The sequence below is a fragment of the Psittacula echo genome, assembly GCF_963264785.1.
Source record: "Psittacula echo genome assembly, chromosome: 6".
NCBI lineage: Eukaryota > Metazoa > Chordata > Aves > Psittaciformes > Psittacidae > Psittacula > Psittacula echo.
Window position 1 is genome coordinate 23,957,140 of NC_137743.1, and position 23,405 is coordinate 23,980,544.

The 23,405-nt window shown below is 57.9% G+C and overlaps 1 protein-coding gene across 1 annotated transcript; it reads right to left on the minus strand.

Moving 5' to 3' along the window:
* Positions 1-4,594: 4,594 nt before the first annotated feature.
* Positions 4,595-5,557, minus strand: CDK5R2 (cyclin dependent kinase 5 regulatory subunit 2; the record flags this gene model as incomplete). The annotated part of the gene is made up of 1 exon (XM_080621487.1): positions 4,595-5,557. The coding sequence occupies one exon, from the start codon at positions 5,555-5,557 to the stop codon at positions 4,595-4,597; it is 963 nt and encodes a 320-aa protein (XP_080477613.1).
* Between the last annotated feature and the right edge of the window lie 17,848 nt (positions 5,558-23,405).

A 23,405-nucleotide genomic window follows, 5' to 3' on the forward strand; every position in this document is an offset into this window, starting at 1 on the left:
GGACTGGATTAATGCGCTAATGCCAGATTACACTCTAATGCAGGACTTCTGATGAGGTAGCATCACCCAGTCCAGCCCTGGGGGCACTCACTCCCTGGGGCAGGCTCCCCACAACTGCCCCAGGCCACAGCTTGGTGCTGCCCAGCTGACCCCAAGGAGCTCGGTCCTCAGGGGTGGCACAGGACCATGAGACAGGCAGGAGACACAGCACAGGGTAACCATGCTCAGCTCTCAGCAGGCTTGAGGTAATACCGCAGCCTAGGCAGGCCTGGCCCTCCGCTCTTCTGGGCTCTGTGGCACATGGATTAACCACCACAGGGGTTTGGGTTCCCCTTCTCCACCTGCCCCAGCTTCTTGATGCAGAGCTGACCACTGTCTGTGTTCCTCAGTGCCATACACACCAGCCAGGCAATGCCACAGGCCATGTTTTGGCTACAGCAGGGACCAAACTCTCCGCTGTCCCACCTCCCTTGGTCTCTGCCATTAGGCTCACCCTGGGCACAGGCAGAGCTCAAAGCCTCTTGTAGGTCCCCCCCCAGTCTGGATGCATTCCTCATCAGCTGAGTCCCTGTAGTGGCTGTCCTGCCCCTCCCTGGCTACAAGTATCTCATCAGCCAGTTTAACCTGTGACCCCTCATGCTCTCTCTGCCATTTGCTGTCATCTCCCCAGGTCATTCTGTCCACATCTTCTCCCCTAGGCATCCCACCAGTAACTGTGGCCAAAGTGCCATGAAGCAGGGAGGGGACCAGAAACCTGTACCCACAAATCATCCCCAATTTAGCAGAGCAGCAGCATCCTGAAGCTGAAATGGAAGCAGTGTCCAAGTAGCTCCCACAGAAGCAGAAGACAGACCTCCCACTTCCATCTGCCTTGCGGAACATGTTATCCATCATCCTCGCAGCTGAACGGAGGAGAAAGGCTTACGCAGAAAGCTGAGCTGAGGCAGGTTCTTCACCAACCACGTGGGCACCGGGTCTGCATCATCCGGAGCAGTTTCCTCCCCACGGAGCAGCTCCAAGTCGCTCTGGGGGATGCTGCCAACTCTTAAAAGCAAGAGCAGAGCTTCACCGTTGTTTGTCCAGCAGGAGGAGACACGGATTGCCAGGCTGGTTGCTCCAGCCACCCATCGCTCCTCCATGCCTCAGTGCCATGGCCAGCACATCCAGCGCATGGAGCTTGCTCTGCAGACACAGCAGCAGGGAAATGGGAGCCTCACATGAGCTCTGGGCAGAAACCCCCGCTTCCATGGCTGACTGTGCATCCTGGGCACCTGCTGCCACCCAGGGTGTCTCCAGCAGCCCCAGATAGCCCTGGGGAGCAAAAGAATGCCACAGCTTGAGAAGAGACCTCCCTGGAGCAGGGGGGGCTGAGCCCACTGCAGGCTGCACCACGTGGTTTTTTCCCACCTCCCTTGCTGCAACATGGAGTGGAGCAGCTGGGGCATCCACTGTGAGACATAGGGAGGAGAGGTATTGCTGCTGGAGGAATTTCAAACTAGGAAAGAGCTGGGATTCTTCACCAAGACCCTATGGTGATGGATCCCTGATGTGGCCCTGCTGCTCTCTCTACCTCTGAGCCCCAAATCTGGTGTGAATCCCCCATCCCTGCAACCCCAGACACTGCTGGGTCTTGTAGCTGGCAGCAAGAGGGGATTTCCAGCCTGTCCTGAAAGGGTCTCAGCCCCCAGCTGGTGCCCTCCCAGTGGCTCCTGAGCCCAGACCCCCATGGCATCATGCAGGGGTCTGACAGGTTAAAGAACACAGCTTCCCAGAAGGGGAAAAGCTAAGCTCTCAAGCCTGTCTGAGGAGTCTCACCTTAAGTACCCCCCAGCTTGTGGGTGTTGCCCCCTACTTTCCCTTTGCCTTGGGGTGAGTAGAATGCTCCCAGGCAAGGAAGGGTTGGTGCTCCCCGTGCCCTGCTACCCTCAGCAGCTGTACAAGGTCCTCTGGGGTAGGGAAAACCAGACATCTCTTCCCTCAGTAAGGCTCTGCCTGAGCCGACAGTGCATATTTAAATGCACAGGAGCATCCAAGCTCGTCTCTCATTCCTTGACATTTCCAGAGACTCCAAGCTGTCTTCAATTACCAGTCTGCAATTAGCTCTTTCTAAATCCCCCAATGAGGCCTAGCACTCTTAATCAATGAAACACAAGGGAGGAGGGGAAGGACATGGCCTTGCTGCAGCTGGAAGCATTTTAAAAGGCTGTGGCTTGAGGATGGAAGCTCCAAGGTTGTCTTTAAGGGGATCTGTAGGATGGGAAACCTCCACCAGTGAGTGCTGACAGGTTGCTTAGCTCTGGAGATGAGACTCTATAAAGCCCCACAACTGGGGGTCAGGGGCCACTGGACAAACACCCCCTGCTCAGGGTGGAGAGAGCCAGCATGGATGGCTGGGGTGTTAACCCTGCAGTGCTTCAGACCTCTCTTGCTGGATTGTGGCATGCTGCTTCATCTCACCATGCCTCAGTTTCTCTCTCTGCAAAATGCCAATGGGGATTGTCAGGCTCCGTCAGCAGCCCCATAGAAGCTCTAAGGGTCCAATTCCACCCCTGTTTAAACAGAATAAGTCAGAGCAACAACCTTCCCTGGCACAAGATGTGGATATGGCCAAATTTGGGGTGAGTCGCAAGTATATTTTGGCCCAGACAGCTCACCACAAGGTCACATAAATGTCAATCTGAAGGCAGGGACAAGAGTCCCCATTAAGAACATGGGAAAGCAGAGCAGCACAGGTCTTGGTGGGTTTATCCAGTCACAGAAAAGCCTTGCACAGCACCCAGCCAGGTCAGCCCCCGCCACAGGGACATCTGTGCTGTCTTCCTGGCAGCACAGCTTTGCCTGAATGAGCCAGATTGGGCCTAATTAGCAGCTCTGCTGATGCACACAAAGGTAGAGAGAATCCAGCTTACCCTCCATGACCTGCAGAGCCAGCACAGCTCTTCTTGACTGAGGGGAGCCAGAGCACCTAGCTCAGAGGGGCTGGGAAGCACTGGATGTGGATCCCAACCAGGGAGCATGTGCTGTGGATCCTGCTAAGGAAGCCCTGGCAAATTCAGTAGCTTGAAGCATAGCAACCAGCTATGAGAAAGGCGAAGCCCTCCCTTTCCCCACCCCTCTCCCTGGGGGTCTGCAGAAGCAGAGGGCTGGTAGCTGGGCTGGCAACACAGCTCTCACTGCCTGCTGCTGCCAGGGAAGGGAGCCCAGCCCTGCAGAGCAGAGACAGGGAGGCAGGAAGCGATGGGGAGCAGTTTTAGAAAAAACAAAGACATAAAAATGAAGGTGACATGAGATTTGGAATCCTGATTAAATTCAGTACGGCGGATAGGCATGAGGCATTTCCATTTGGAATGGAGGCGGCCAGGAGAGCTCACAGGGAGCCAGAAGGCTTTCAGGTGGACCAGGACTAGCCTTGGGCACAGCAAACAAGAATGACATTCCGATCTCCAACTCATATCAGGGAGTAAAACCCCCTCGGAGAACCAGCATCTCCCCCAGTTCCTCCTGGGGAGGAGAGCGGGCTTGACTGGGATCTTGGGGTACCCCCCCAATTCCCCTTGCACCCCACAGCCCAGCAAGTCCAGGGAACCACCACCAGGCCCGTCCAGGCCACCTCTTTATTCTCCAGTGAAGCAAAGCAAGAGAAGAGGGGACCCCCCCCCCCTCCCCGCCATAGCAGGCCCCTCCCTCTGGATTCCCTAGGCCTCCTCTGGCACAGACCCCTTTCCCTGTAGCAAGGCAAAGGGGGGCGGGAGCCGAAATCACCCCACCGGGATCCTGTTTCGTGGGGCGCACCGCAGAGGGTGGGGGATTACCGCGGGGACAGGGGGTGGGATCCCCTTCCCCCCCACAGCAGCTCGAACAAAGGGGCAAGGGGGCGGCTCCCACGGGGTGAGGGGCAGCATCACCCATGCACGGGGAGGGCCCGTATCCCCCACGTGGGGCGTGTGGGGAGGGGGGAAGCAGCGCCCACGACACGAAAGCCCGCGGCCCCCCCGGCCTTGCCCGCCCCCCCGTCACGCCTTTGTCTGCTCAGGCGCGGTTGCTCCAGCACCACGGACAGCTCCGGGGCCGCGGCTCCCGCGGGGCCAGCTCTGCCCGCGGCGGGGCGAGGGGCGTCGTTCACATGCATGGTCTGCCCGGGGCCGCCCCGCACCCAAGAGACACCCCCCCCCTCCCCAGAACCCTCCTGCCCGGGACCCCAGCTCCATTTCTCCCCCTTTTTTTCCCCTAGAGAAAATGTATACAGGAGCCTCTGCTCCTCGACAGCTTCCCTCCCTCCTCCCCATCGCACAAGCGGGAAGGACACCCCCATATGATCACCAGCAGACCGCCCAAGGGGTCTTCTCCGCCGTCCCGGAATCCCGGAGCGCTGACCCCAGCTGGGATCGGAAGGGATGGCAGGAGGGGGGCGCACGGCCGGATCCGGAGCAGGGAGGGTCCAAGCAGCGTCTCTATGGAGCTGGAGGCCGGGGAAGGGTGGGAAGGCAAGGAGGATGCGGGGCGGGGGGAAAGGGGGGGGAATCCGGCAGTCCTTCGCCTCCCCCGCCCGTCGGTGTGCTGCCCCTTCCTCCGGCGCCGGAGGCCTGGTACCTCCCTAGCGATCCAGGCTGATCGTCCAGTGCTTGGACCCGTCTCCGCCCTCACCCTCGCTCTTGAGGTCCTGGAAGAGTTGCGTGAAGTAGTGCGGGTCCGCGTTGATTCGCAGCATCTTGGCGCTGAGGCGCTGGATGATGCCCAGGCAGCGCTCCCAGAAACGCCCCTTGTCGCCCTCCACCAGGAAGGGCTTGAGCGGGTAGGAGATCTCGTTGCCCATGTAGGAGTAGGCGAGATAGAGGCAGGTGAGGAAGGCGGCCTGCAGCTCAGCCTGGGTTCCGATGTCTTCGCCCCGCAGCGCTTCCCGGCACAGCAGGTAGACAAACACCAGGTTGGCTGGGGTGATGAAGCCCTGGTCCTGCCAGCCCTGCAGCAGTAGCGAGCGGTCCACGCTGCGGAACCAGGAGATGAGCTCGCCGGGGCTCAGCTCCTTCAGGCGGTAGCAGCGGCGGCACACGAAGTCCCCCAAGCAGCGCAGCAGCTCACCGGTGGACGCCTGCACCACCACTCGGCGCGGGGACCCTGGAGCTCGGCTGCCGGCCGGTGGCGGCGGAGGCGGCTTCCCTCCGCCGGAGCCCGGGTGCAGCTCCTGCGGCGCCGAGGGCACGGTGGGCACTGGCACGGCCAGCGGGCCTTGCTTGCCGCCTTCCGCCGGCCCCACCACTGATTTTCGCAAGTTCTCGCGGTTGCGCTGCACCACCAGCGGGTCGGGCTGGCCTGGGGCCCCCGGTGGGGCCCCGCCGCCGGGCTTCGGCGTCACCTTCTTGGTGCTCTTCTTCTTCTTGGCCGAGGCAGCCACCAGCCGCTTCCAGGTGAGCGCCGAGATGAGCACGCTGGGCCGCTTCAGCCGGCTCTCGCCTTTGCCTGGCACCCTGCCCGGTGCCTTGTCGGCCAGCAGCCCCCCGCCGCCGCCGCCGCCCTTGCCCGAAGAGGCGGCGGGGGAGAGGGAGAGCACCGTGCCCATGCTAACGCCGAGCGGGACGGGCGTGCGGGGGCCGGGACGCCGGCACCGCCCATAGGAGGCCGGGGACTGCAGGGAAGGCGGCCCGCACCGGGGCAGCAATGCCCGAGGATGCTCCGCCGCGTCCGCTCTGGGCTCCGCGCCCGCCGCTGCAGCCAGCCGCGTCCCCGCCGCTCCCCGCCTCCCTGCCGACAGCCAATCGCAACCGCACGGGCCTCCGGTACGACCCGCCCCTTCGCCGCTGGGCGGCCGGGGGAGGAGGGGGGAACCCAGCGAGGTTCTGCTGAACGGCCGCCGCCCCGGCGTGACCTTCACCGATGGGAGGGAGCCTGGTGCTCCCACCCGGATGATGTAGCCGATACCTGCGGTGGTGTCACAGCTCCTTCAGCCCTCTGTGTTAGGGACATGGGGAGACGGCAAGGCCCTGCGGGGGGGAGGGTCCCAGAGGACAGGGGGCACGGGGAGAGTCTGGGGGAGAGGAAGACAGTCTTCTGAAATTGGCCTCTCTCACCCAGGTCCTGCTTTCTATTCTTACCTGCAAGGTGAGGAATGAACCTTCCACACCAGCCGATCTCCTCCTCCAGACGGTGCTAGGGTGACACAGTGGGGAAGAAGAGCCCTGGAGAATCCTAGAAGGGAGGATGAGGAGGGGTGAAGAAGACTGTGAATGTATGCTGGGGGTCAGCTGGAGAAGGCTTAGGGCTGGGGAAAGGCTGACTGTGACTCAACAGCCACCATGAAGGACCTAGTTTTGGTGGCAGAGTCCCAGGTCTCATGAGAACAAGCCCAACCCTGGATACAGCTCTGTAGGGAGTCAGGAGGCACCCAACCTGGGGGAGCACACCCAGTCCTGCTGTGCAAGCTTTGGGTCCCCCTGCCTACCCTGCTCATTCAGCCCTAGAGAGGAGATTTATCACCACGCTGGTGGTCACCAGCAACAGGCCAAAGTCAGGGACTTCGGAGAAAGGGAAAGGAGCCTTCTCCAGGTCCCCAAGGCAAGATCAGCCAGCCCTGCTGTCCAGGGCTTCCAGAGCCCTCAGGGGAAGAGAGAAGAGATGCTGCACTTCTGCATCATTGCAAAATGGTATACAATAAACCACCCACGTGCACACAGCCTGCTTCTCCCTCTCCAGATCCAAACATGCTATGGATGAAACCTGCACTCTGTGCTTGCGGCTGCCCTGCCCCTTGCAGGAAGATCCGACTGTGTTTCGCATGAGCTGGAGGCTGGATCCTGCAGCTCTGATTGCTACAGCAGGTGCCAGGCATCCATTAGAACAAAACACCCCAATTCCCAGGACTGCTCCTGCATGTAAAGCACCAGGAGAGGCAGCTGGGGAGGGTTTCATGGAGAATGTCTAGATGATGCATTTTGATACAGCATTTTATGTGTGAAATGAGCACATGTCAGTGCCAGGATGTAGCTGCTGCTGGATGGATTCGGGCTAACAGGCAGTAATGAATTATCAACCGGGAGGAGCTAAGCCAGCCCTCCCCACTTCCTCCTGCATTGCTGATGCAGGAGGTGTTTGCAATGAAAGTGCAGGCTCAGAGCTGGGTTTCAGACCTCCAGCTGGGCCTTCCAATGCCTGGGGCTGATGTGCCACATCTGGGGGCAGAGCAGAGGCTGTGGCGTCTGTTCCATGGCAGGAAAGAGGGGCAGCCACATTCCCACATGTCCTGTTACCTTGTAGGAGGCCTCAGCTGGATCTGCAAAGAATGTGCACGTGTGCACACAGACCCCCATACACATAGGTTTTCTTTGGGAGTGGCCAGAATCAAAGCAAATCTGGGCCAGCACCACCCAACCAAGTCAGGCTCAGGCTGGGCTGAAGTAACCACAAGGATTTGGTAAAAGGGTACAAAAACAGAGGACGAAAATCAGAACAAGGCTCCTGATGAAGGTTAAGTCAGTGCCTTTAGATACATGGAGCTGTCTTCAACCTACTGAGAAAATGGAGGAACCCTAGGGAGGGGATGGGAAGGAGCGTGTGGTCTTTGCTTTCTTTGCATGTTTGAGGATTGACTGATTTTCTCGCATGCAAACATGGTCTCATCAGAAATCCACAGCTGAATTTTGCAGGTGAGGAAGCAGAGCCCTTCCTGTGTACTGCTCACTCCTACTGGACTAAAATTGCTCCATCTGAAACACAGGAGGCCGCCCCCAGCCTGTGTGAGCTCTCCCAAACTGGCTTTTCTGAACACATTAAGGGCTATTCATATTCAGCAGTGCTGAGCTGGGCTTTGCAGCTTTCTATACAGAGGACAGGGCCAGAGAGCTCCCCTGCCTCCCCCAGCCTGGGCTTCTTGTTACCGCACGGAGCATCTCAGTATGTGTGTGCGTGTGTGTGTGTGTGCACGCACATCTCCTGCCATTCCCAGGAGGGAGATTTGGCTGAAGCCTGTTTAAAAATCCCACTTGGGGCTGTCTGGTGATGCAGCTTGAGACCTTGGCTGTGAGCAGCAGAAATAGCTCCAGGGCCAGTTTTTCCTTTCTTGCCTGCAGCCTGTCCCCCACTGTGGGAGCAGCTCTGGGGTAGAGGAGGCCAGTGAGCCCATAGTCCCTCCCCAGGCCAGCAGCAAGGGCTTCCTGCAAGCACTAGGGAATTACCTGAGCCCTGTGATAACAGCAGGATGTTTCTTATGCAGGTAAAGAAGAAGCTTTGCAGCTTACTTTGGAGGCAGCTGCTCTTCCACGTGAAAGAGGAGGATCTTTTCCCTGCTCTTGAGTTTTGCACTTAAGGCTTCAGCCCTGAAGCTGGCAATGATGTAGCACAAACTATGTCCTTGGAGGCATCGCTGCTTGGCTCTTCCTTTAGGTCTTGGTTGTAAATAGTTGGCAGGGAAAGGCACAAAGCAGGAGGGAAGGCAGCATTTCACTTCCCCAGGGAAGTTTCCCACCCCAGGCAGCTGGAATGACATGTCTTTGGATTTGAGGGAAGAACAGAGTAGGGCTCCAGGCACTGTCAGTCTCAAAGCTGCTCTCAGGCTCCTGCCTATGGCCAAATCTTCAGCTGCTGGTGGCAAAGCTTTGCTGGGACACTCAGCATACACAGATCCTTTGTTACTAAGGGTCACTCCAGTCAGGATAACACATACCTCAGCTACATGCTAGCACCAACAAAAGGATGGTTTCTTGTCCAGGCCCTCAATTTGGGCTGTGTGAAGGGGTATACCTGTCTTGAATCACGGTTGTTCCAAATTGGGAGTTGGAGCACTTTGGTACCCAGCACAGCTGGCTGGGCTCCGGGGATGGATACAGGTGGAGAGATCAGTAGCAGCAGCTGTGAGAAGCAGGGTTAAAACCAGACAATACTGTGAGAAAGCTGTAAAAGAGCTACTGTTGACCTGCAGGAACCACCTGAGCTGAGCCTCCCACTGCACAGAGCCATGCAACTCTGCCTGTCCAGTGCAGGTTGGAACATAGGGAATGGTGAAGCCTGTGCGAACCCTCACATGCTCTCCAAGCTCTCTGCATGATGCTGCCATGCTGGGGCTGTGGCTCAGAAACACACAAGCTCCCAGCCTGGGGTAGGGCAGCTCTCCCAGTGCTCCCAGGACATAAAAAGGCATTTTGGAGGGTCCTGGACCCCGTAGTCTGATCCCAGTTCCCTTCCAGACTGCTGCGCTTTTGGGCATGGACTTTGTGAGGGGTCCTGGCTAAAAGCAGCTGGCACCTCCTCCTGCCTGCTCCAGAATGATGAATGAGTGTGTGTTTGCTGGCTGACTGGAGCTGTTCTTTAATAGCTCACTTGCTGTGTGTGGTCTGTCTGCATTGGCAAAGGCAGGCAGGGAGCAGGACTGTCTCCCTAGCAGCGACTGGCCAGCCAGCTCCTGTGCTGTGCTGCTTTACCCGTGGAGACAAAGCTCAGAGTCTGGGTACATCTCTCAGTGAGCAGGTCTGACAGCTCTGCTGCTCCCCCTCCCAAGCCCGCACTGCAGGCTGACAACCTCCCCAGCGCTCCTGCCTGAGCAATGGGAAGCCCCAGAGGACCTGGCTGGCAGGTTGTCTGCAGCACCCAGGGAGGAGAAACCTGCTTGTGCTTCTGGGTACCCCAGTCCAGGCAGCTCTTCCTTCTCCATCCCTGGTCCTCCTCCATCCTTCTCCTTTTCCCACAGACACTGCAGCTGATCCAGGCTTAACTTGTGACACCCCCTTAGTGTGGCTTGGGGTGGGGGGCAGTGCCTACCTAAGATGGCTGGAGGAGCTTTTGCAGTCCCTGCACTGAGGTCAGCCCTGGGTTCACATGTCAGAATGGAGCATTGCACAGCCAAGTCGAGCAGCCCTGTTGCAGCCCCTGGAGAGCAGTTATTTTTGTCTTGCCATTTGCTGAACGGCAGTGCTGGGAATGGCTCAGAAAGACGGAGAAACACAGCTCCTCTGGGTGGAAACCATGCAAGGCAGAACAGACCTTGAATCTACATGAAAACACATCTCTGCTTCCTCATCCCTGAGCAGAGAGAGGGATCCTTGCACTAGGCAGCCCCCAGCTTCTTCTGGTGGGGAGGCAAGTACTGCTTACTGGTATGGGGCAAGGATGGAGAATGGTATAGGGGCTATACTCAGAGCCCGCATCCCTCCCCGGTCTGCTGCTATTAAAATCCTTAAGGGAAGAAGGTCTCATCTCTGAGAGGGACAGGAAGGTTAACAGGGAAGTCCCAAGCATAGCCATGAGTTGTTTAAATGCCTGCCAGCACATCCTTATGGTGGCAGTAGGAAACCCACACAGCTGCAGGCTGAAGGAGGTTAATGAAGGGGCTAATTATCCCCCTCCGCAAACAATTAGGGCGCCATTAGCACGAGAGGTGGCGAGTGGTCGCTGAGCTGGAGTCCCTGAAGGGGCGAGGAGGGGATGTGCGCGCCTCGCAGCTGCCGGGGGTCTCCGGGGAGCCGCCGACCGGTGCCTGTGCTGCCCTCTCGCGGCAGCCGCGCTCGGAGCTCCCCGGGGCGGGCCCTCCGCTGCTCTGGGTCCCTTCCCCACCTCCAGGTTGTCTGGGGCCCGCGGCTCCGTGCCCAGAGCATCACCGCAGCTCTCTGCCTCCTCCCCGCTTTGGGCAGCCTCTCTGGCTGTCAGGGCACTGGAATAGCTGGAAGAAGCTGCCACTTGGCTGAGGGAAAGTGTCTGGTTGATGTCCTGGTGGTGGCGGTTCCTTCTTGCTACCCATCATCTGCCTGTGAAGATACAGCAGCTCCCAACCTGCAGCCCACACAGAAGCAGGGACATCTCTGGGGCCTCCTGGCAGTGAGAGGGCTGTGGGTGAAAGGGTTAAGGTCTTTGTTCTGCGATGGAAGTGGTGCCACCGAGTTCTGTGTGTGAGGAGCATCCCAGAGCAGGGGAAAGAGGGCAGAGGGAAGAACGGGGCAACGAAAGCAGCTGTGCTCCTCCATGGCAGGTGGCAAGGATTGGTCCAGCATCATGTAGGATGCTGAGTGCTAAGCTCAGGACTCCTGGCTTCCAGGTCAGGCTTGCTCCCACACTTCCCCGGATGGCAGGAGCTGAGCAGTCCAGCCCCACCGGATTGCAGCTCCCTTGTTTAACCTCCTCCTGCAGGCACATGGGAGCCTCAGCGAGCAAAGGCTGGGTCCCAGGGGCACAGCTGGCACTGCACCAGCTGTCTCTGTCCTCACCACACAGGCTGCGTGCATGCCGAGGTGCATTTGTGTGTGTGCAGCAGCTTGTGCATCCACAGGCTGATGCTGCCCTGGCATCCCTAAATGCTGGAGCAGTCCAGATCCTGGGGTGAGGCTGCTGTCCCCTGCTCTCTTTCCTAGCTGTGAAAGAGATGGCAGGGTCATAGGTTCAGCTCTTGTGGCACCTTGTCCCGGTTTGGTGGCCAAAGGGACCTGGTGACACTCGGGGGGGCCTCACTGCCCACCAGGTGGAGCTGCACCCCACGTTTTGCTGTTGCTGGGGTGGCCCTGGGCCAGCTCTGGTTTCCTGCTGCCTGGTTTTTCCCGCCCAGCAAGGAAGTATGATGGCCTTCCACAGTCCTCCAGGTAGTGCACACATGAAAGACAAGCATGCATGTCCTGTCCACATGCTCTGGTGACAAGTGCTGACCCTCTCTGATCCCACCTGCCCAGTAGCACAGGGAAGTTGCCTTCTTGCAGGTAGACAGTAGATATTGATCCAGTATTTTGGAAGCCTTTTCCCCAACAGCCACACAAGGGAGACTCAGGACATTGTCCTCAGTGGTGTTCTGGCATCATGTTTTTCTGGTGCTTGGTGCTGACTGCATTCACTGCACAGATGAGGATGGAGTCAGTCCCAGACCCTGCCAAGCTCTCCATGTAAAGTAGATCTTGCCTGTGCCAGCTGCATGTGGGTCCCCAAGGACCTCTGACACTATGGAGCTGCTGCAGGCCATGCCACCAGCTCTCCTGTGGCTGTCGACGGGATCCCAGGCTCTGTGGTCCTGAGGTGGGGATGCGTCTGCTCAAGCACTGCAGCCCTGTGAGATGCAAAGGGCTATGAGGGCAAATCCTTCACCTGATATCTCACTGCCTCTCTGGGGCTTGGCTCAGGGCTGCTGAGGACTGGCAGACTGAGATCCAGCTGCCCTGTACCTTAGCTTGGATCCAGGGATAGGTGTTTCTGTGCTGATACTGTGCTAACTCCAGGGAGCCAGTCTGAGATCCACCAGCCCCTTTTTACAGCCCTACACCTGCCCCATGAAGCTGGGACCTGGAAGACCTTCTGGTCAAGCAATCCACTGCCTTTCCTAGCCCCTTTTCTCCCCTGATGCTTGCCAGGTCCATGCAGGTATTCCATTACAGACTGTCCCTCCTCTCCTGGTGGCACGCCCAGTGTGTGACAGGCAGGGGCACAGGGACTGGGCAGTCAGGGTGTTGGAGAGGGTCTCTTGGCCTCCTCTCCTGAAGGAGGGTCTGCTTCTTGCCTGCTGGGATGCTGTCAAGCCTGGTCTGCGGTGGAAGCAAGGGAGGCAGCTGTACAGGAAATAATCACGGCTTGTTCCAAGATTAAATCACTGGCAGGAGCACAGCAGAGGATAAAAGGAGCCGTCTGTCGTTAGAGAGAATATTAACCCGGCAGCAGGCCGGGAGGGGGGAGAATTTTATTCCCTGCACTTGCTGGCTGCCAGCCCCACTGTGCACGCAGGGCTCAGCACTGACAGCATCTCTCAGCAGGACATGTGCCCTCCCTCCCCGTCTCAGCCCTCGGTACAGGCCCTTCTCCCTCCCTTGCTCAAGGGAAGGATGCTGCTGCGAGGATCCTTCATGATTTTCAGAGCAGTGGGGAAACTGAAGCAGGATTATGCTGCGTGTCTGGCACTGCATGGAAATATCAAACCACCCGGTCCCTCCACGAATTGCTCTTGCTCTGCCCAGGTCAGGTCTTCATCCAGTTTCTCCAGATGAGCTCAGTGTGGCACAAAAGGTTCTTGTTTGGTCTGGCCCTTATCTGGGACCTGCCTCGAGGTCCTTCAGCATGGGAGCTGGGCTGGAGCTGAGCAGGTGGGGCCAAGGAGCAAGGAAAAGGGCAGAGTGAAAACAAGAGACCAGCTGCAAAAGGGTGAGCCAGCAGGGAGATAAGATAGAGGGAGAAATGCAAAATATGATGGGTGGCAGGCAGGAGGGAACGTGGGAAACTACTGAGGACCTTGGATCAGCCCAGCTGGGAGACACACTTAATGGGGCAGGACCTCTGGGGGTGCTGGCCAGCTGTGGTGACAAGCTCTCAACACCACTCCTATCCCCTTGTTCTTAGCCTGGGACCTGTTCTCAGGTCTGGGAGCAGCTGTGGTGAGACCACAAGTACCCTGTGCCCTGGTGACCCTCAGCCACTCCAGGGATGCTGCATGGGGACTGAGCACAGCCTTGGAGAGATGATGAGAGCAGAAGAGCTCACTTCTGGCTCCAGGGATGTGGGGATGGGGACACCTTCCCCACAGCCCAGCGGGGCAATAGCCATGCTCTGGCCAGGCTTGGCAGCCCCCCTCCTGCCCTTGGCAGGCTGTCCCAGCCCCGCTGCAGCAGGGAGGAAAGCCGTGCTTCATGGGCCGGCTCAGGGCTGCTGTTTATGGGCTCTCCCGTGCCAGGATAAACAGACCCATGGGGGCCGGGGTTTGCAGCGAGTGGTTCATGAAAGCCTGCAGGCCTGTGCCTAGGGCTTCCTTCCCTTTGATGGAAGAGTCCCGGCGGTTTCCCAAGCAAGATGATTCCAATTCCTTCCCCCTCATCCCCTTTCTTTCCCCCCCAGCCCATTCCCTCTCCAGCTGAGGCCTGGAATGAGAAAGGAAGATGAACTATCCTTGGCTGCCTCTTCCAGCCTGGTGATACCCCACAGAGCCAAACCCTTCCGTGCAGGATGAGGCCCACGGTGCTCAGCCATCACACATGGGGATGCCTGGCTGCGTGCAAACTGCCTGAGCATGGCCTGATTTTGCCTGAGCAAGTTTCTTTATCAGCTTGCTCCCTCTCTGGGGAAGTCATTTGAGAAAGGCCAGTGCTGTCGCAAGCAGCAAGGCAGTGATTTCTCCCACCAACACAGCTGATGGGGGGACCAGACCCATCACAGAAACACATATTGCATCCTTGGTATTCAGAGCCAGTGCTGGCAGCAGCAGTGGGTGCTGCTGGTCACTGCCTACCTCCTAGGCCCCATACCTGATGTTCCTCACTAAGGAGAGGCTCCCATGGCACCAGCTCCATGGTACCAGGGGTGGGCTGAGATGTGTGGGTGATTTGCACATGCATCCATCCCACAGCATCCCCAACAGCTCTCCTCCACTCCAGACAGAGAACCTGGAGCGGATGGAAATCCTCAAAGCTCATCCGGAGCCTGGAGATCTCTCCATGCTTACACCTGGGGGAGGTTTGGCCCGGCTGCACACAAACCCCAGCGAGCAGCCGTTGCCAGGATGCTGCAATTTCCAAGCCAACATCAAAAAGCAGCTGGGGATTGGCTTGTGAACACTCCCACACAGCACATCCCCTGTGTTTTATGAGCGATATTTTACAACATAAGTGCTGCTATATTAAGCCACGCATCTAACTGGAAAAACAGGAGATGGCGAGGCAAGCACAGCTACCTCCATGCCGGCTGCTTTAACGCTGCATAAGCGAATCCTTCTCCTGCTCAGGATCTCTCCCACCTCTATCTCCTTGCCCAAGCCCCACTCTGGGGGGGGCAAGAGGCAGGTATGGGTGTCTTGGGCTTTGGGATGGGGTGTTTTCTTAGCTGATTACAGCCCTGCTTCTGGGGTGGGCAGAAATGGGGCTAGTCGCCATCTTTTAGGGCAAAATCCTTACCAGCAGCAGGATATCAGGGAGGTTGCTGGGGGTTTTTGGCCTCAGTTGGTGTCTTTCAGTTCCTGAGCAAAGGGAAGGCCAGCCTTAGCCTGTGCGAGGAAGGCCAGCCCTCCTCACCACTGAGCGGGTGAAGGGAGAAGGGGGTCTCCTTCCTGGCAGCCCCAGGGGAGCCTGCTCTCTGCCTGTGGCTGTGCTTGGTCTGCGCCAGCACCTCTGTGGCATCCCTGCACCCAGCTGGCCAAGGTGCTGCCCTGCTCCTCCTGCAGTCCTGAGGAGCAGGGGAAGTGGAGGACTTGGGCCACAAAAGCCCCTGGGATGGGCCCTGCTTTTATTCCTTACAAATCCCTGGGGTAAGGATTTGCACAGGGAGGCTTGGTTTTCAAGAGCTCCCACCATCCAACCCTGACCTCCATCCCCATCTCTCATCCATGGAGATGGATGCAAAGAGTGTGGCTGCATAGTGCCTTACCTGGGGACAGTGGAGGGAGCAGTCCTTGGCAAGCCAGGACCCTTGCAAGAGAGCAGTGGATTTGATTTATGTTCCTGACATTTCTCTCCCGGTCGGGCAGAGCTTTTAATAAAGAGTGAGTGATTTATGGCTCCTTTTAAGTGGGAAGGAATGTTACCTAAGGCAGTCTGCCCCCAACACCCCCGCCTCGCTGTCTCACTGAACCCCCAGCATCTGGGCTAGGAGGAGGGGAACAGAAACTGTCTCTGCCCCCATCTTTCCCCAAAGCTCTCCCCACAGCCAAGGTGGCCCCAGCATCCTGCCCTGCTCCTAGCAGAAGCAGCCCTGCCTCCATCCAGGGATGCCCTGGCACCCCAGGGAGAGCAGTGCAGTCTCCCCTCCGAACTGCTCCAGGCCTCTGCAGCAGGGCAATGTGCAGCCCACGTGCCACCTGCATGCAGCAGTGATTCAAGAAAAGCTTCTGCCCTGAGACCCCTCTGCTCCCCTCTGCAAGGACCCCTGTGATAGCTGGCCTGGGGACAGGATGACAGCTCCACAGCAGTTGTCATGGTTACTGGGTATTAAAGGATGTGGGCATGAGCGCTTCCCGGTGATGAGCAGATCTAGAAGGATGAGGGCTGCCCTCAGCCTACCCGGGTCCAGCCTTCCTGGGGTGCTTGCACGTGGAGCCACCTCTGACCTTGTCCCCAACCCCTCTAGACCCTGAGCCAGCACTGGCCAAAGCCACCCAGGTGTAGCAGCAGCTTGCAACTGAAGGGGCTTCTTGAGGCCTAAAATGGCTCTGGGGTCTCCCAGAGCAGATAAGCAAGGGGACCTGTCCCCTCCCCTCCCGGCCCTGCTGCCTAGAGGGGATGGAAAAGGCCACAGGTCTGTGGCACATGATGGCCAGTTGGAATGGAGGTGCAGAGGAGACTCAAGACCCTGCCAGTCAGCCCCTTTCCCCTCTGGAATAAGCTAATGAGGGAGGACAAGGGATAAGAGCAGGGGCAGAGGGAGCATCGCCCAGACAAAAGCTGCCCCAAGAGGCTCCCAGCTGCTAATGAAGATAAAGTGCCCGGTTCCTTTTCTTCTCCCAGTGAAATCTGGTGGCTAAGGGGGAAAAAATGCTTTCAAGTGTATTCATCTATAACATGGCCTGGGAGGCAGGGATTCCAGCAGCCAGAGCGGCGGCCAGCTGAGACACTGATCTCACACTTCACACACGTGCACACACACACATGCATGTGCAAACACACACACACATCCATGCAGGCTGCATGCAGTGTGTGTGAAACACCTGCAGAGCACACACGCTCACACACTGACATCAAAAGCCTGGTCTTTCTCTGCATCAAAACCGCAACCGTAGGTGAAGGCATGTGCTGAGCAAAACACCCCCTGCCCACACAAAGCACCCGCGCCGGGCTGCCAGATCCCACACGTGCCCTGAAATGCACATGGCAAGCGCAGCACAAACACGGGTACGGAGCACGCCAAGGGCACTTGCCCGGCACGGGCACGTGTGCACATGCATGCACACACATGCACACACGTGTGCATGCATCCTTCCCCTGTCCTCAGGCCTGGTGGTCATGCAAACACAACCTGTGTTGTGTGGCCGTGGTGGGAGAGGAAAAGTGCTGCCCGGCAAGGTCCTGAGGGTGGGAGCCCTTGGGCGTCGCTGCAGTGTTTCTGTAAGTATGTGAACAAACCTCATTGCTATTGATATATAGGGGAGGCAGGGTAGAGGGACATCGGCTAGGGCTGTCCCAGGTTATGGATGTGTGGACTCCCACCCCATCACACCCATGGGATCTGTCCCCAGCCCTTCCCCCTGCCTGCTGTCCCATGGCACAGCCCTTGAAAGTCTCCTTAATCTTCATCCCAGCCAAGATTTGCAGCAGAGACCCACAGCTGCTACCTGCCTGGGAGCTGCTGTACCCAGACACCCTTCCACATGCCTGGATCAGACATGCCAGTCAGTGGGGCTGTATTTCCAAAGTGCCCATCACCAGGCTCTCTGGGAAGGGTGCTTTACAGACCTACACTAAGTTAAACAAAACCAGGGCTGTTCTCTGTCCCTGAGGACCTCTGCCATGGACCAGCCCACCTTCAGGCTGTGAAAAAAATACTGCAAATGGGCAGCCTGTGTGCCAGATCCTGCTGGGGCTGTCCCTGACCCAAGCTAAGCCCTTAACCACAAAGAAAAATTGCCTGGATCAGTGCAAGCTGGCCCAAGTCAAAAGCACACCAGGGCACTGCTAAAAATTCACATGGGGACAGTCCCTCTACTGTGCCTGGGGATGCCCTGGGACTGTTTGTTTTACAAGTGCAGAGGTAGCCAGAGATCCCCACCTCCTTTCCTCCAGAGGCTTTGAATTAAGTGGCCCGTTTACAGAGAAGCATCAAGGGAATAGAATCATAGAACCGTCAGGGTTGGAAAAGACCTTAACATCACCTAATTTTAAACCCCCTGCCATGGGCAGGGACACCTCACACTAAACCATATCACCCAAGGCTCTGTCCAACCTGGCCTTGAACACTGCCAGGAATGGAAAAAATTAAAGAATTAACAGTATGTGGGGAGGGGGAGCAGCTCCTTTCCAGCACATCTGGCAGCTAAATGTACCCCCTAGACCCATTGAGACCCTCCAGGCAGCAAAGCAGAGAGAGGCTGGATTTGGCCCTGCTGACACCCTCCTGCCCTGTCTCAGCATCACGTCTGAGCCATGCTTAGCTAGACCCTGCTGGCTTGTTGTGATCAGCTGCTATATCAGTTGAGTATGAAGGCTGAGAAGAAGTGCCCCACACCTCTGGGGCAGAATGGAGGGGAACAAGGCTGCTGGAGGTAGCTCTGGTGCCACTGGCATGCCCAACTTGTGCAGGTAGGCTACTATCCCACTCCTGACAGCCAGCTTCCTGGTACCTCCCTGCTCCTGGGTATTAATACATACGGATCTGCTTGTCTGGGGCTGGGAGAAATAAAAAATAGCTGGATAATTGCACATACACCCCCTCAAGCAGATAATAGGAAGGGGGATATGGAGAGACCCAGCTTAGTTCTAAACAAGGGAAGGTATGGAAAGGGAATCCCGGGAGCAGTCGGGAACCCCTCGGCAGGGGGACAAGACCACAAAGCCAGGGTCAGGAGGCTGGAGCCAGAAAATAGCACCCGGTGAGAGATCCCATTAGATCTCACAAGGCTGCCCGTGCGCAGCCCACCCCGAGCCCCGAGCACAGCCCCGCTCTCGGCAGTGTGAGCTGCCGGCGCTCCCTCAGCAGAGGGCAGTGGATGCACACGCACACGCCCGCACACCTGTGCTGCACACTCCGGCCACTCACCTATGGGTGCCCAGGACACGGGGAACACAAGACAGGGAGCGCTGCTCGGTGCTCCCCATGCTGCCGGCTTGCTGGAGGAAGAGCCTGGCACCCCTTGGGCGAGAAACGGGTGCCCAGGGGCTGGCAGGCGAGGAGCAGCAGTGGGGTGAGCCCTGGCCCTGCGACACACCCTGGAAACTGCCCAGGTGGGGACTGCCGGCTGGTCAGAGCCTCTTCCCCATGCTCTGACTTGTCCCTCCGTTCCCGACCCAGCTCCTGGTCCTCTCCCTGCTTCCCAGTGGAGGACACGCTGTCTCCAGGCCAGGTGGGAGAGCCCCACTCTGCTCTGCTCACTCCTGCAGCTAGCTGTGCACTGGAGGTCCCTGCCTGCCCTCTGAGGCTCTCCTTCCCACTGCGGTGCTGGAAGCTGTCTCCCCTGGCTTATTTTCATGGGTGTTTGCCACAGCAGCAATTCTGCACTCTGAGCAGTGGAGACAAGGCTACGAAGGCAGCCCTGAGGCCTGGGAACACAGGGGAATTGTCCTATTGCAGAACTGCAACACTGTGGGCTATTAAATGGGGACCCCATCCTTATTGCTGGGTAGAGGGAGGTGAAGAAGTACTTATGTACACGTGGGCAGCCTCCAAGGTCAAAGGGATCCTTGTCAAAGTATAAAGGCGTTCCTGGTAGATGCATAAGTGGGGGTCCCTATAGCTATATCAGAAGGGGCACTATACCCATATAAGCAGGACCACTATAGCAGTGTAAGGTGCATGACAGACAGCCACAGGATTCCCCTTCCAGTTGCAGAAGGGTCCCTGGTGTCAGCCACTCCCTGTAGGAGATGAAGCACTATCCCTTCCCAATGCATCCCATCCTCTCACAGTATCTCTGGCTTTGCCATCTCAGTGCTGCCTGGCCCAGATGTGCTGGGAAGAGGGAGGGTGCAGCCCCAGCAGCTGTGGATCACTCAGGCCAGATGTGGAAGGTACACTTTGTGATGGCAAGCCATACAGAGGCTGCTGAGCTGGAGGCCTGTACTTATCTGGCCACCACATGGCACGGGAAGAAAGGACATTCCTCGCTTAGGAGCAGCTTGCACACATGGCGTCATCCCCTCGTTATTAGGAGGAAAGCCACAGGCAGGGTGTTCCCAGCCCCCAGTGCCAACGCTCAGCCTCCACAGGCTAGGCTGGCCCCAGGAAGGGTGGTGGGATCTGGGTAGGGAGTGGGGGGCTTGTGGGATGCTGTCTTTGCCATCTGATCCCTGACTCTGGGACACCCTCAGCCTCTTGGCTTGCTGTGAGGGCAGGAGCCATCCTGGCCAGGATTCAGCCGACTCAGCACTTTGGGCTGAGCTCGGCTGTCACCAAGCCCAGGCTACGGCTGAGCATGCCAGAACCTCGCCAGATGCTGGGGAACATGTGCCTTCACTGGCTGTCCCTTTGCGGCTTTCCTGGGCGATGGAGAAGCTTGCAGCAGTGCCGGCTTGAAAAAATTCCCAGCCCATCCTGACAGGGGCTGCTGTCTGCCTCAATGGGAGAGGCCTGGTTTGAGGAGCTTGGCTCAGCATCCCTTCCTTGGAAAACCCTCCTGGGAGAGGCTTCTGCCCTGGCCCAAGGCCCCAAGACCCTAGCTGGGTGGAATAGTCTCTAGTTGGGGCATGGCACTGAGCTTCTCCATACTGGGGTAGGGACATGCCCTGTGTCCCTGCCCAATGCCTAGCAGAGCTCCTGTTAAGTCAGCAGGAGCTGGGCATGTCCCAGTCCCCAGGGCCTGGCCCACCAGTCCAGCTCTGCAACAGGCACAGCTGACACTGAGCCTCCCAGAATGATTTCCCTGCTAAAGGACCGTGATACAGCGGAACCAAGTTGCCCCGTCAGCCATGCTTGGGATCCTCCTCCCTGAGCCCTTCTCATAGCTAACTCAGAACCCTGCCATGAGATGGGGCATGGGATGCCAGGGACGGATGGGACAGAGTGGTTTGGCTCCAGAGCCACGAATTAAAAGCTCAGAGGGATTGACAAGAGACCAGGGAAACCTGGAAACCAAACCAGAGGGGTTTTTCCTGGCCCTGTTGAGGAAGGCTATCAGCTGCCAGTGCGGCAGCAGGAGGCCGACTAGGTGATTCAGAGCAACAACAGCTTGGGTATATGATAGGACTTGCCTAAAGCCAAAGGATGCTCCAAACCAGCGTGATGGAGGGAAGGGCAGAGCATCCCTGCTCCCTTTGGAGCTGGTTTTGTCCTGTCCAGAGTAAAGCTGCCTTGGTAATCTTCGCAAGTACCTGGCTTGTTTAGTGTCTCATGACCTGTCCCCTGGGAAGGGCAAACCCTGAGCTGATACCCACCGAGGGACTCCACAGCCTCGGAGAGAAACCAACCCAACTCCCCACCAGTGTTTCCAGTGACCACAAGCCAGCAGTGATGCCGGGTGTCGGGAAACATCAGAGCACGTGTCTCCCATCTGCACAGGTGAGAGTGGCGTGTGGGAGTTGGGACACACCTGGCCAGAAGAATCCCAGCAAATTACTTCTCCTTGATGTCTGCGGGTTCGTCACGGCAGAAACACGGCGTGCAAAGGGCTTGGTTTTGAAGGAGCGCCGAGAGATGCTGGAGCCGGGCTGCTGCCAACTCACCTGTCACTCCTTGCACACTGCCCTGGGGCCCACAGGCTGGGGGGAGGCAGGTGCTGGGGAGCCAGCGCAGCCGCAGAGCCATGGCCGAGGAAGCAAGCAGGTAGGGAGCTGTCTCACGCAGGCTCCTCGCTCCTGCTCTGTCAGGCACTATCTGTCTGTGGAAAGTGCAAGGCACTTCCAGCCTCGGGTGCAGGGTTTTTCTTCCCCCTGTGACTGTCATGGTAGCCTTTGCAGTGGTGTTGGTGGGGAGGTTGTCCCTAATTGGAAGCACTCAGTAAGGAGGAGCACAGGATGGCAGGGCTGGGGTGCAGATGTCTGGAAATCCAGGGTTTGGATGTATTGGGAAGGACCAACAGAACAGACTGTCCCACCCTGGGGGCCAGGCAGAAATGAGCAGAAGGCAGTGTAGATGCCAATGGGCTGTGCCTGTGGAACAGGGGACAGTCAGAGACCCTGGGGTCTGTGGCAGCAGCAGCTTGGAAGATCTGGATGCTGTGAGATGCTGTGCAGCCTTTTGCAGCCCATGAGGCCATTGTGCTGCACAAACCAGATCCTTGTGCTTCTCCTGCACTCTATATGAGCCAGCAAAGCCTCAGGGCAGGCAGGCTCCAAGGGGCTGATGTACTCTCCTGCAGCAAAGCAAGGAGTGTGACTAAGGCTGGCTTTGAGCACAGGACCCTGCTCAGCAGAAGAGCCCAGGGGCATCTCTCCCTGCTACGATCTCCTGTGTATAGCCACAGCTGAGGAGTGAATGGGGACTGGTTGGCATGGACCCAGAGTCGGAGAGGAGTGTTGCTGCTGTGAACCTGAGCCCCAGCCTGGCTTGGTGAGGGTAAGCGTGTAGGCTGGCCAGGCCCTTGCCTCTTATTGTTGCAGGATTTTAGTGCAGAGACATGCACTTTCTCTGGTTGGTTGCAGGGGATGTGCTGGAGTTGCGCCAATGTGGTGCTGGGGATGTGCAGCTCAGGGAGGGAGGTCAACAAGGCAGAAGGCAGGGCAGTGCCAGCAGGGCCATGCTGACGGGTTCTGAAGACACTGGCTTGATTGTGGCACTAGCAAGCAGGGAGGTGGCATCACCAGCAACCAGGTTTGCAGGTGACGCACGGGCTGGATGGTGCTGGCGGCAAACTACACATAGCGTGGCTACGTGGCTGAGCACAGCATGTGTGAGGCAGTGCCAGGACAAGGACAAGGGCAGGTTATACCTGCAGGACAGGAGGCTCTGCTTTGGTGATGTGTGACAATGGAAAGGGATACAGGTGCCAGGAGCCAGCTCTGAACTATGGGCATCCTACGTACTAAGCTAGGGCACATGTCAGGGAGCCAAGGCTGCTCATGGGGAAGAGTTGTGCTTTAGTGCACAATCCAGGTATCTGATAGACCCCAGTGCCAAGGAGATTTGTCACAAGAGAGACCTAATCTGTTTATCCAAGGCAGTGATGGGTCTTCACTTCTTGGCTGGTACCACTGCAAGCAGCAAAATCTTCCCCTGGCACAGAGAGGCCATATCCCAGCACTATCAGCCATCAGAACATTATCTATAGTGGGCTCAAGCATGTACATGGAGGCTTGAAGGCAAAAGGAGCTTGTCTCAGCAGCCAGGGCCTGTCTCCTGCCCAACTAGAGGTATTATCTGGTGTCCTTCCAGGGGACCATGGAGACTGTGGGCTGGCCCAGTGAATGCTCTTAGCTCTCAGCAGCCCTGTGCCCTGGGTCTGAAGTCAATGTGGACCAAAACTTCTGTCCCAGGTGATGCTTTTGCTGGTAGCCAGGACCATGATCAAGACAGGGTGGGTTACAGCCCCCAGCACTCTGCTGCTGCTTCCTCAGCCTGGCTTCCAGGCAAAGGCTGCCCAGGACACAGGCAAGCTGTGACCACCGTCCCCCAGTTCAGAAAGGGAGGCTTCACCCCCTCCATACCCCCACACCCTGTGCTGCTCTCCCAAGGGTTTTCAAGGTCTCTGTTCACAGGAGGTTTGGCACCTGCCATTGGGGTGGACCTGGGGCAGCCCTGCTGTGCCCCCATCCCATCACCACTGGGTCCTGCACAGCTGCTGGGGAAGGTTCTGCAAGGCTCCGAAAAGCTGCTGCCTGGCTCCCTGTCATCAGAGCAGCACGGGGTGGTACCTCCCAGCCACAAAACCTCGGGGAGATACTGAACAAAGCCTA